Consider the following 14204-nt stretch of genomic DNA (forward strand, 5'->3'; position numbering starts at 1 on the left):
CCATGGCTGGTGCTTAATATTTTAAGCTTTTTGTAAAAAAAAGTACTACATTTCAAACAAGAAGCAAAAATAATAATTAACACATTAGCGGCTAAAACCCTCCATGGATAGCTAAATAGAATGGGAAAAAAGAGTAGGTGATGTTTAATACAAACATATCTTTAACAGGTCTCTTTTTTTTCCTAAGGTCTGTTCTATTGTGTAACAACTTTTCGGTGGCTTCATTATTTTCATTGTAAAGGATATATTAATCCTAGTGGGCAAGGTTACTATAATTTCACTATGTTACTGTTTCAGGATATTTCTGTCCAGGTGGTAATAATGTGAGTAATCCATTCCCTTGTGGTAAGGGATTTTATTGTGACTTTGGTAGTTTTGAAGAGACACCTTGTGACTCTGGTTATTATCAAGACGAAGAGGGACAGGGCTCCTGCAAAGTCTGTAATGCAGGTAAGAATAACAGATATATTATATATCATGTTTATTATTATTTAATTATGCACACGCATATAAATTATGAAATCAAATTTGTGTGGATGATTGTGTTAAATATATTGTTTTCATGAACTCACTATTGTTTAGTAAATAAGTGTCTCATGAAATGATATATTTTACTCAAATTTCACTTTGATTGACTTGCCAAATCCAATTAGATAGATAAATTATTTATATTTCAAAATTTAACTTTAATAGAGATTCATTGATCTTAATCATAGTTTCTTGATGTAGTTTACTTTACATGTTTTTTGGTAACAACAGAAGCGCTCTCTCTTAGATTCTTAGTTCTTCTTGTTCCCAAGACAGAAAAACCATTGATATAACCTCTCCCATTTTTTTTTAGCTCCGCTGTCGACTTTGTCGAGCGGAGCTTATCATATGAGTGATTGTCCGTCGTCGTCCGTCATCCGTGTCAATGTTTTACTTTTTCGACTTCTTCTTGAAAACTACAAGCCTGAATGCTTTGATACTTGGTGTATATGCACCTTGGGTAGACCTCTCTTAGATTTGTTCATTTCATGTTGATATCTTCAATTCTCTAATTTTGGTGAATATTTTTGTCATTTTTGGTAAAAAGTGATATTTTCGACTTCTTGTTAAAAACTGTAAGTCCGATTGCTTTGATACTATTCATATTGTTCATTTTCTAATGATGTCTTCAGTTCTTTAATTGAAATGTGCATTGCTAACAGCGGAGCTATCTCAGCCGATAGGCTGCTTGTTTTTTTTCAAATAGTTATACTCACTTATAATATTTGTGAAAGTAGGCTGGTATTTTCAACCAATAGACCGTTTTCCATTCACTGCGAGAAATCGAACATAAAAACAGGACAAACAAAGGTCATAGCATTGTAGTGGCATCAAATATCGCGATGGATTCAACAAACGCGAAAATATTTTGGGGGATATTTCCATGCTTAATAATGTGCTGTACACATTTAATGATAGGCTATTTTGATGAAGTAAAAGTATTCAGACCCAATATTTCTCTGTTAAAGGTCGGTCTTTTACGAAGTAAAAAAATTCTAGTTCATAATCAAATCGTTTGATTTTTGTGGCTGATGCTTGGTGCGCATCTTTCATATAACTTATTAGATCTCACAGTTTAATGGAAAATCACCTATTGGGTATGATAAAGTTTGAACCAATTTAATTGTTTTCTGTAGGTTATTTCTGTGACAGAGCTGACTCCCCTGTTGTTGACTACACTCCATACTCTTGTATTGCTGGTTATTACTGTCCCAATGGAACTGAATATGACACTCAGTATGGGTGTTTAAATGGTACATACAGTACCACTCCGAATTTAGAAAGAGCTGATCAGTGTGATTCATGTCCACCAGGCAAATATTGTCAAGGAATTGGACTTAACGCTGTAACAGGTAAGTGTCCTTCCATCACATAAATCAGTAAATGTTCTTATCTAAAAACGGTTTTAAAGTTGCAGAACAAGCTAAAAACAAAATTTGTTCATATGATGCTGTTTTAGCTGAAAAACATGCTATAATAAAAATAGATGTCATGCTCTTACTTTTCTGTATTTCATTTTGAGAGTACTGAAGGGGCTTATCCCTTAGACAAACATACCTACAATGTAAATGACCTTCAAAAAAAAAAAAAAGCCTCCTAACTCATTGAATGTCTAACATTTACAAATCTAGGTTAATTGCTCATTACACAACCACGATTCAAATATTTGATGATGTATATTGGTCAGAAGATGATACCTGTTGATGATACAAAAGGTGGAATGCAATGCATAATTGAGTAACTTTAACTGCAATAATGCAAATGATGTAGAAATAAATAATACAAAAATGTACAACATTTTCTACCACAGACTTTGTAGCATAACCATTGTACAATATGTTGAATGAAAGGTGGAAACAGAGTATTGTTGATGTATATACTTATGATCCAATTGCCCTGATGTTTCAATGATGAATCCAAGGGAAACGACTCTGAGTTGTAAAATTAATGTTAATTAATAAATATTAATTTTATAGGTGATTGCTCTGCTGGTTATTGGTGCAAAGGAGGAGCTTCTTCTCCAGTTCCAACTGATGGTGTGACTGGTGAAATATGCCCACAAGGACAGTTTTGTTTACAAGGTATGTACTAATTGACATGTCTTCTTTATCAATAATGAGTGATTTCTGCTGTTGTTGCAGCAGCAGTACTAGCAGTTGAAAATAGCTTCCTTGAGTGATTAGGGGGGTCTGTTCGATTTAAATCCCTTCAAAATATTACAAACTGAGAGTGATCTTGGTCTTAGTTTGTGTGATAGGTGAGTGGAGTCGCCACTCGTCTTGGAAAGTAATGTCTGAAAGTGAAATTAAATTGAGAGTGATGCATACTCAATACATCAAAGCCACTTCTTTGTCTACAGCAGTCAGTGAGCTCAGAACCCAGAACATGAACTCAGCATGTGAAAGATGAAGAAATAATTAGCTATGTGTATGACATCACAAGATGCCCATATATGGACAACGGTTTATAAATAATGCCTATAATGTTACTTTGTACGTAGGAACCCTAGCTCCAGATGACTGTGCTGTTGGAACATGGTCTGATAGTACAGGTTTGACTGCACAGAGTGAATGCCAACCATGTACCGGTGGATTTTATTGTAATGGAACTGGTTTAGTGGAACCATCAGGACCATGTGCACCAAGGTATATAATTTAATCATTTTACACTGCTGCTAAAGTTTTGTCAAACAATGATATAGTGCTGATATATCTGGGTTTGCATGCAGCCTTGAATTCCTGGAATGTACTAGAATTCTAAAAATCATATTTCCAGGCTTTGAATAGTCATGAAATTTCACATTTTTTTAATAAAAATCATGAAAAAAAAAAGGAATTCCACCACTTTCTCAAACTTAACTCTTCTTTCTTTAGTCCCTGTTCAGTCGCAGTTATACATTATGTGTGCATTCTTTTGATTTGGACAGGGATGTTTATTTAAATATTACAATTGACTGCATCTTGCCCATTAATACGTACATCCCCATTTTGCCCTGATATCACCCAATAATCGGTAGTACAGAGTCATCAATTGCCTTTCAAATATCTTGATGTGTGTGACTGTTCACTCTGCTTTATTTCTGATTCAAAGAATCACTTGTAGCTTGTGTTAACTTGAGATATTTTATTTCAGATATTACTGTACATCTAATGCAGTGACACCAGTACCAGATGATGCAGGTGTAACTGGTGCACCATGTACAACTGGTCATTATTGTCCAGAAGGCACTGCTGTACCCATTCCATGTGATCCGGGTACTTTTATGATAAACACACATGCTGAAGAATGTGAGATCTGTCCTGCGGCACATTATTGTGTTACTGGATTAGATCCAGAACGTTGCCCACCAGGTTAGTACTTTTTACAAAAAAATGATTATCTTGTGTTTAGCTTATAGAATATAATAGACTATTATTACATCTATCACTGTAACGCCATAAGTTACAACGTGCTGTAATTTTGCAGGTGTTTCCAACCTACCATATTAGGAAATGTGAATTCCGAATATGGACTGATTATGCGTATAAGCGTCTTCTAATAGTAAAAACAAACATGGCTGCCACCATAGTTTGACCAGACTTAACACAAAGAAGTTCGCAGATTCTGTTCTAAACTTTTTGGATTTCGACATTCCCATGGTGTATCCTTGGAAGGAAAAGATGTATAATAAAAAGGTTATTACGAGGATACCTCTAAGTATGCACTCAAACAGTACACCGTTGCATCGACCTCTGTGTACTGTCTTTATGCATACTTTGAGGTATCCTCATACTAACCTCATAATATTGCACTATAACAACCTTAACACTAAGTGCTAAAATCAACTTTTGTCCCCTTTCTCAAATTTTAAAACCCACACAGTTTTTTCATATTCATATTTTTCATTATTCTAAAATTTTGATAAAGACTATAGGAATTATGTCCATTTGGTCCAAAACAAAAATATTAAAAAAAATCCATTTAAATACTAGGCAAAATGATGGCACTCAACTATATAGTACTGTAAAACATGTCTTTTTCGCGAGCATGTCTATTTAGCGAATTTAGAGAGAAAACTAATTCGCTAATTTAAGATGTTGCTAATGACTTCATTATAAATTCAAAATGGCGGCCAAACAACGTCTTTTTCTCCTCACACACACTTTGTAAACAACGTAGAAAACGTAATAATCTGGTGCGCTTCCTAATTACACTTGACAGATTTTGTTTGTTTTTACGGAGGTGACAACTGTGCATTTGTTTTGGAAGGTGACAGACAACTATTTTGAAAACAGAAAATCAACAAAGACAAGAGAGATTCGCTAAATCAACATTTCGCTATTACGTCATTTTACCATAATTCGTTAAAATAGTATGTCGCATTTTCAACATGTTTTACAGTATATTGAGCTTTCTAAGTTCAAGTAACTAAAATGAAGTTTATAAATATTTCTTCTTTTTTCTTCTTCTCAGGTTACTATTGTCCAGAAGGTACAGGATGGGTGTGGCAGTCCTGTCCACCTGGTACATTTAGTAACAATGATGGCCTAGCTAATGAAACAGAATGTCAGACATGCTCAGCTGGTATGTATTGTTCATCTCCTAATGCTACCGCGCCAACAGCGTACTGTGACGCAGGATACTTCTGCGCTGAGGGATCTGATACTCCTACTCCAGAATTCAACTTCAGAGGTAAGAAATGTAGATTTAGTATTTTTCTCTTATTTTTCGCAAAACCTGGAAAAAATATATTTTGTTTGCATGTAACTGAAATAGTTTGATTCATATCCGCAATGAGGCCCTAGCTAAGAATCAGTCATGAAATTATTATGTGATTTGAGGGAACTTGGTTAAGATCTACTGGTGCACACGTTGACTGGTCCTGCTTAATTCTGGGATAGCTACATGTACATATATAATGGCATTTGGCAGAGAAAAAGAAAATTGCTGATTCAGAAATAGAACACAATTTCATCTCATTGTATTGAATTATTATGTTTTATAGGAACTGCCGGAATTTGTCCAGAGGGCCACTACTGTCCTGTAGGGACTTCAACACCAAACAAATGTCCACGTGGAACATTCAGTGATATCACCAAATTAACTGCACAGGTAAGTTATCACAACCTTTTCAGTACTTAAGGATGTAGTAGAGGTTATTGCTATTGCAATTGCATAGCACGTTTCTAAAGTAACACATTCTTTGAATCCCATCAAGTTGTATATTTTTAGAAAGCTTATTTTTCAAATAATATGAAATAAATATTCCAACAACAAAAATGGAACCATGTAATCACGTGATCACTGTGCAAATAGAGAGGTGTTATTTTCGAAGAAACCGAAATAAGGCCACAGAAATGATGTTTGCAGAATTCAGAGATAATATACCGGTAGAAGGTTTGAATTTAATATCCCAGTTCGTCTACCATTGCGTGACTTAGATATTTACCTCATAATGCTTTTTTTAAAAACATCGTCAACATTGTTTTGAAATATGGTTCCCTGTTTCATAGTTCACATAGGTGAGAGTTGTGTCGTATTTTCTAAAGTCAAAGTGGTAGACAAACTATCTTTGCCAGATTTCATTAGCAGCTACCAGAGAATACCTATGCCAAAAATCACCATCGTGGAGCAGCTGGGAGTCGAGATCAACTCTCTGGACTAACCCCCAAATACTGATGTTTACTTAAGCGTGAAAAATCACAAAAAATATAAAACACACTGTATCTCAGATTTATTCAAAGTGTATTACCCTCCTAAACCATCTCTACAATTGTTTTTTCTAGTTAAATGCATGCTTCATATATTTGTATGAGAGAATATGGAAAAAAGTAAATTTTATATTTTCAAAGAAAAAAACCTCTACTACATCCTTAAACAGTTCCCTCACAGTGATAGCAGGTTTTATAAAGGAAAAGTCAACCCTGGCTTAAATCACATGTATCTTAATAAATAATTCTATACAATTACAATTTCAACAGTTAATTTTCAATATTAAGAATCCTATTGTTTTTTTAAATTTGCATTTGCATTTATTCTTCCCTTTTTTTTTGTAGGCTGAATGTACAGATTGCCTTTATGGAACATACTGCAGTGATGAAGGGTTAACTGCGCCCTCTGGAGACTGTTATGCAGGATTCTATTGTTTAAGAGGGGCTATGGACCCTAACAATCCTACAGTAGATTCCACCGGTGGACCCTGTCCAGAAGGTTAGTGCCATTTTAACAGTCTTGTAATATTTTGTCTCTGGATTCTTGCCAGTATACAAAATATATATTAATTGTCATGAATTGATCAAAACATATTTTCTGTCCAATGATTGGTTCCTAACTTGGTGAAGGAGTAAGTGAAAATTTAGCATAAAATAATGCTAACAACCATGAATGTTGCAACCTTGTGTGTGTACGAAGTTTAACGTCCTGGAATATCACAGATCTGTTTTAAAAGTGCCATCTGTTGTCATATGGATCTCCAGCCTCTCCTTAAAGAATAATCATACCGCATACACACTACGCTAGTTTCTGCTATACTCTTATCTTCTAGGTTGTTATCTTCTCTCATTCTGGAATTATATTTCCAGACTTGATCGTAATTATGACTTTAAAAAAAACAAAAACCATCAAATCATCATTAATTCAATGCACTTTTGAATGTTGAATTGTGTTCCCTTAGTTCAAATTCCTAATATTTACTCTTGTATATGTGTTTAATTGTACAGGTCATTTCTGTCCAAATGGAACATCTTTCCCACTTGGTTGTTTCCCTGGTACATATAATCCACTAGAAGGGCAGGCTGAATGTATTGAATGTGAACCTGGGTAAGAATGCAGTAATATTATGACTTTCAGTTCTGCGTTTTCCGAAAATTCTGATATATTTAAAATTTGAGCTTTTTTGATAAGCAGGTAATGTATGAATTGAAAAAAACATAGAGTGTGGGAATTATTTATTGAGCAGTGAAGAAGTTATAGAAAGGCAGATGTGGTCTGTTGTCCAACTGTTCTATGATTAAATCTTTTGTGGTCAGTAATTATGTATAGTAATTAATTCTGACCATGCCAAACTTTGTTACTAACTTAAACCAAACCTTAATTGTATTCTATTTTATTTTGGATGAATTTTCCCTTCTAAGAAACAGAAAAAAAGCTAAAAATGAAAATAAAAACAAATTCACAAAATTTAGGGAATTTTTTTTCATATTTTCAAAAGTTTTAATCAAAACATGTAGCCAATTTTGTCTGTCTGGTCTAAAATTTAAAAAAGAAATTATAAAAACAATTATTATACATCTGTCATCGTAACACCATAAGTTGCAGCGTGCCGTAATTTTGCGGTATTTTACAGGGTATTTGCATCCTACCATATTAGGAAATGCGAATTCCAAATATGCAATGATTACGCACATATCCTCTGAACGGACTCCACACAAAGATTTCGGCATTCCCATGATGTATCCTTGGAAGGAAAAGATGTATAATAATAACTTAAAGGTTATTATAAGGATACTTCAAAGTATGCACTAAGACAGAACATCATCGCATCGACCTCCACTGGGCACTGGTCGATATTCCCCCTGTACTGTCTTCGTGCATACTTAATAACCTCGTATTATATAAAATTTTGGCGGGAAAAATTATGGTGTCAAATGATTAGATTCTTGACTGTACAATTTATGGCCATTTTGTCTAAATACTTTCAAGAAATGAATAGTGTTTCCCATCATTACTTTGCATCAATTGCCATTTCAAGACTATTATTCCTAGATTGGTACTTTAGCATCACATGAGACAAATTTTTAGTTATTTTTCAGAGAAATTCACATTCTGTAGCTGTCAAAAAAAAAATATTTTGATATAGAATCATAAAATAGAGTCATGTCATACATATCAAATTATTGTATTATGTACATAAACAAGCCTACACCTCTCCACTCATTGACATTGTAGGTACTGGTGTCCAGAGAACGCTACCACATACTCTAATACACCATGTCCTAGTGGTCATTACTGTCCAGCAGGAACAGAGTTTGCTACTGAGTATCCATGTCCAGCTGGTACTTACAATGGTGTGACAGGAAAGCAATCATTAGATGACTGTGTACCATGCCCACCAGGTAAAAAAAAAATTATATCATCTCAAATAATTATTATAGTTGGAATAGATTAGAAATAACATCTCCTTGTTGATGGTTTGTCAGTCATTTGTTTTGTGTTGTTGGATTTGTCAACTTTACTTTTGATTATGAATTTAGAGTTTGCTTGTGTAATTTATTTCAACTTTATCAAACACAATCAGTTTCATATTCAGTGTACCAAAGAAGTCAGCACAAACTGCTCTATGCTCCATATGTGTCACTTCCCATTTATCAATCTTTGTCATAATTAAATCTATAAGTAACATTAATGCCATCTTGGATTATTTTTGTAGCAGAATTCTCGTATTAGGCTTATTTCTGAAATTGTATATATACATTGTATTTCTTGGTGTAGACTTGTTTCTATTAAAAATATTGAAGTAGGAGGGTCATCACCTGCACAGGTGCAGGAATTGAGTCCCAATCGAACAACACATGCTAAAAATGCAAAGGCTCATGGGTAGACACTTGTTTGTAAACAATGACACGCTATGGCCATCTGACGCATGCGCAGGTGACGACTTCCCTGCTTTAATTTTATTGAATATATGACAATAGAAGGTTCTGTGGTGGGTTCTTCGTAAACAAATTATTATTTTGGTTAATATGTGCATACGATAATGAGCTAAATTACATTTTTCTTCTAGGTGAATACTGTGCAACACCTGGACTGTCTACATCAAGTGGATCCTGTTCACCAGGATGGTACTGTATTCGTGGAGCCTGGTCTGATATGCCAACAGATTATGGCTATAATAACATGACATCAAGTTGTTACTGTCCTAACAATGCCACTGGTGGGCAGTGTGATCCAGGTGAATTTTGCCCAGGTGGATCAAGTCAGCCAACACCATGTTCACCAGGTTAGTAGGCTTATATAATACTAATGCTTATATTGGTCCAAAAAAAAGATATGTTTTTAGTCTAAAAATGGAGTGTTGATGACATTTTGTTTTCATGAAACATAAATAAAGTGGATTTGTGCCATCAACTGCATGCAGTTTCCATTATTTTATTTTATTTTTTTAATTGTTTTTGCCTCTCTTTGATATATTTTAATATTCTAATGTTAAATGGTTTTTTTTTCATAGGTCATTACTGTGATTCAGCTGGTCTGGCCATTGTTTCTGGTGAATGCGACATGGGTTATTACTGTACACTTGGTGCCTCTGTACCAGATCCAACTGATGGTGTAACTGGTGATATTTGCACAACAGGACATTACTGTCCACAAGGCACTTACAATCCAGTATCATGTCCATCTGGATACTACACTAATGCTACTGGAAACACAGCATTTGAAGACTGTAATCTATGTCTGCCTGGTTCCTACTGTGGGGATAATGGTTTGTCAGAACCTACAGATCTCTGTGATGCTGGTTTCTATTGTCCTGGTGGTCAGAATGTTAGTCGTCCAGAAGATTACAAGTGTCCCCCTGGACACTATTGTGAAATTGGTAGTGTGCAGCCGAGTCCATGTATTCCTGGAGAGTACCAGGATGAGTGGGAGCAGTCCACATGTAAGACGTGTCCATCTGGTTTCTACTGTGACGCTACACTGCAGAATGATACTTTCTGTTCTCATGGCATACAGAATCCACAGCCTTGTCCAACTGGACATTACTGTGTGTATGGTACTGAGTATGCTGTACAGTTTCCATGTCCTAATGGGACGTTTAGTGACAGGGTTCAGCTAACTTCTGTCAATGAATGTACTCCTTGCTCTGGTGGATATTACTGTGGTCAGGAAGGCCTCTCAGCCCCATCTGGTGAATGTACAGCAGGTTACTATTGCATCAGTGGAGCTTACATGTCAACGCCTCTTGATGGAACAACTGGCGACATCTGTCCAGAAGGTGCCTACTGTCCATCTGGTTCAAATACATCAACTTTGTGTCCGCCTGGAACGTATAATCCAACCTTGGGTCTAACATCTGAAGATGAATGCCTAGGATGTACACCTGGAGACTATTGCCCTGAATATGGTATGTCAACAACGGCAGGGAACTGTAGTGCAGGGTACTTTTGCAGCGGTAGTGCGTCAACCTCAACACCAACAGACGGAACCACTGGAAATGTCTGTCCAATTGGTCACTACTGTCCAGCAGGCTCAAGTCAACCATTGCCATGTGAGCCTGGTACATACACTGATACAACATTGAATGAAGTTTGTCTGCGATGCCCGTCAGGTCATTACTGCACTAGTGGTTCTAATCCTCAAGACTGTCCAGCTGGATTCTACTGCCCTGAAGGTACTGGACACGTATGGGAATCCTGTCCTTTTGGAACATTCAGTTCACAGACTGGCCTGTTGAATGAGACCCAATGTACCACTTGCACTGGTGGTTATTATTGTAATGAATTGAATACAACAGTGGAGTCTGGTCAATGTGATGCTGGTTACTACTGTAGAAGTGGCTCAGATTCACCAATGCCGAGTTTGTTATCTCTGGGTGATGCTAATATCTGTCCTCCAGGATTCTATTGTAGTCTTGGAACTGCTGAGCCTGAACCATGTCCTCCATCTTCTTTCAATAACCAAACTGGAATTACATCAGAATCTAAATGCCAATCATGTCTTGAAGGTTACTACTGTGAGGTGCCAGGGTTGGAGTACCCAAGTGGTTTCTGTGAAGCAGGCTTTTATTGCACCCTTGGATCAAATAGTTCCAGACCGAGCCAAACATCAGTGAATGGTGGACCATGCCCAGCTGGTTCCTATTGTGAGATTGGTAGCAGTGTTCCTACTCAGTGTGTTGCTGGTACTTACAATCCCATTGAAGAACAGAGTGCTTGTTTAGATTGTCCAGCAGGTTACTATTGCCAGGAAGGAAGCATCACAATCACAGAATGTCCAGTGGGTCATTTCTGTCCACTTAACACCGAATTTGATATTCAATATCCTTGTAACAATGGTACATACAACAACCGCACAAGAGGTGAGAGTGTTGATGACTGTGAGCTCTGCACACCAGGAACATATTGTCCATTCCGAGGGATGGAAGAACCTGCTGGCCTCTGTGCACCTGGATGGTATTGCTCTTTAGCGGCATGGAAAGATAAACCAACCACTCTTGGAAATGATAGCAGTGAATGTCATTGTCCTGCTCAGTCTACTGGAGGTATGTGCTATGCTGGTTCGTTCTGCCCAGCTGGATCATCTCAACCTATTCCTTGCACGCCTGGCTATTATTGTCTGGATGATGAACTAAATGCTGAAAGTGGACTCTGTACGACAGGCTATTACTGCAATGGAAGTACGATATTCCCAGATCCAGTGAATCAAACAACTGGCGATATGTGTCCAATGGGTCACTATTGTCCTGAAGGAAGCTCCTACCCAGAACCATGTGAGCCTGGTACTTTCTCTGATCGTTATGCTAACCATCTCCACAATGACTGTATACCTTGTACTGCTGGTATGTACTGCACAGGATGGGGTAGAGATCTACCTAATGGAGATTGTGATGAGGGATGGTTCTGTCCAGAGGGATCCACAGCTGCTCAACCACCTGGTAATGAATGCCTGGCTGGTCATGCCTGTCCAGTAGGTAGTCCAGACCAAACACCATGCATGTCCGGGTATTACCAACCACTCCCAGGACAAGGCAGCTGCATTGAATGCTCAGCTGGAATGTACTGCGATCAGAATGAAGCAATTGAGGAAGAACAAAGTGGTATTGGGGCGCCATCACATGGAGTTGTAACACCAAAAGATTGTCCAGCTGGGTTCAATTGTCCCAATGGGACACTTACAGCTCGTCAGTTTCCATGCCCTGTCAGTACGTACAGCAACACTACAAATCTGGAAAGTGAAGCAGAATGTCGACCTTGCCCTGAGGGGCATTATTGTGAGGCTGAAAACATTACAACACCAACAGGTATATGCGCAGCTGGTTACTACTGTGTATTGTATGCGACCACCCCAACACCTGAACCTGCTGATGCTACTGGTGGTCCCTGTCCACAAGGTACCTTCTGTGAAGCTGGTGCCTCCTGGTATACACCATGTCCTAAAGGTACCTTTGGAGATCGTGATAAACTTCCAAGTGAAGCTGACTGTACAGATTGCTATCCAGGAATGCATTGTATGCGGTCTGGCCTCACTGAACCCAATGGAACATGTTTAGCTGGCTATTACTGTCGCATACGAGCAGTAGATCCAAATCCTGTCAATGAATCCTATGGTGACATTTGTCCAGCTGGAAGCTACTGTCCAGAAGGAAGTCCAGAACCAATCGATTGTCCTGCTGGAACGTACCAACCTGATCCAATGAAAAGTAGCCCATCAGATTGTCTTCCATGTACACCAGGATATTTCTGTAATGGTACTGGTCTGTCAGATGTATCTGGTTTCTGCTATGAAGGTTTCTACTGTATTGGATCAGCTAGTTCCCCAACACCTAGAGATGGTGTTACTGGTGATATATGTCCACCTGGCTCTTATTGTGAAGAAGGATCCCCAAGTCATACGTATTGTTCAAATGGAACTTATATGAACCATTCCATGGCATCAGAGTGTTATGACTGCCCACCTGGTTCTTACTGTGTTAATCGTGATAGAGCTGATCCCTGTCCACCTGGGTTATTCTGCCCTGCGAAAACTGGTGCAGATTTAGAACTCTGTGCATCTGGAACCTATAATCCAATCTTTGGTATTTATGAACAAGATCAATGTTTGCAATGTGATGGTGGATACTATTGTCAAGAACCGGGCAGTGCCAATGTGACTGGATTATGCTCAGCGGGGTACTACTGCAGATATGGAGTCAACATGCCTGAACCCAATGGTGGACACACAGGTGATGGGGCCATCTGCCCAGTGGGCCACTATTGCCCTGTTGGATCACCTGATCCAATTGGCTGTGCTCCAGGAACTTACAATGAGCTGACAGGGAGACCTGTCTGTGAGCTTTGTCAAGCTGGTTACTACTGTCTTGAGAATGCAACAACATACTTAGACACTATATGCCCAACAGGTCATTACTGCCCAGCTGGAACAGGGTATGATATAGAGTATCCATGTCCAATGGGAACGTATAATCCAGTGACTGGAAGTGATGCCTTAGAAGACTGTTTGGAATGTCCTGCTGGAGAGTACTGTGAAAGTGATGGTTTAGAATATACCTCAGGTAACTGCAGTGAAGGATGGTACTGTACTGGTGGGTCATATACTAGTACTCCACTGCCATTCAGCAATGCTACTGATATTTCTGAATGTACTTGTCCATTAGTCAACTACACTGGTGGTAAATGTTGGCCAGGAACTTACTGTCCATCTGGTTCACCTTACCCTGTGGAGTGTGATGAAGGCATGTACTGTCTGGAATGGGGAAGATCTCAGCCAAATGGTTTATGTGATGCAGGATACTTCTGTGATGGAGGAGAACATCTACCTGATCCAACCCATGGGCTATGTCCAGCTGGTTTCTACTGCGTACAGGGATCACACACTCCAACTCCATGTCCTGCTGGTACTTACTCCAATACAGAAGGTAATGTGGAGATAAGTGACTGCATGGATTGTACACCTGGAATGTACTGTGAAGGAAATAATAATAC

The 14204-nt window shown here is 38.0% G+C and overlaps 2 protein-coding genes across 2 annotated transcripts in view; both read left to right on the forward strand.

The window, feature by feature from the left end:
• Positions 1-14204, forward strand: part of LOC100369099 (uncharacterized) — a 155864-nt gene that overhangs the window by 98076 nt on the left and 43584 nt on the right. The gene's annotated exons all lie outside the window — the stretch shown is intronic.
• Positions 121-14152, forward strand: LOC146746145 (uncharacterized). Its single transcript, XM_085499463.1, has 14 exons — positions 121-133; positions 298-450; positions 1665-1880; positions 2505-2609; positions 3029-3173; positions 3661-3878; positions 4981-5199; positions 5513-5619; positions 6564-6717; positions 7227-7326; positions 8455-8621; positions 9290-9505; positions 9734-14079; positions 14135-14152. Exons 1-14 carry the CDS (start codon positions 121-123, stop codon positions 14150-14152), a joined length of 6177 nt encoding a protein of 2058 aa, XP_085355589.1.

Source organism: Saccoglossus kowalevskii, chromosome 5, assembly GCF_978046115.1.
Source record: "Saccoglossus kowalevskii chromosome 5, keSacKowa6.1, whole genome shotgun sequence".
NCBI lineage: Eukaryota > Metazoa > Hemichordata > Enteropneusta > Harrimaniidae > Saccoglossus > Saccoglossus kowalevskii.

What these genes read in the sequence shown, in the direction of transcription:
- LOC146746145 (XM_085499463.1), top strand. An exon ending in CTGCAAAGTCTGTAATGCAG is followed by an intron (nt 451 to 1,664) that starts GTAAGAATAACA and finishes TGTTTTCTGTAG; the next exon opens with GTTATTTCTGTGACAGAGCT. An exon ending in TCAGGACCATGTGCACCAAG is followed by an intron (nt 3,174 to 3,660) that starts GTATATAATTTA and finishes ATTTTATTTCAG; the next exon opens with ATATTACTGTACATCTAATG.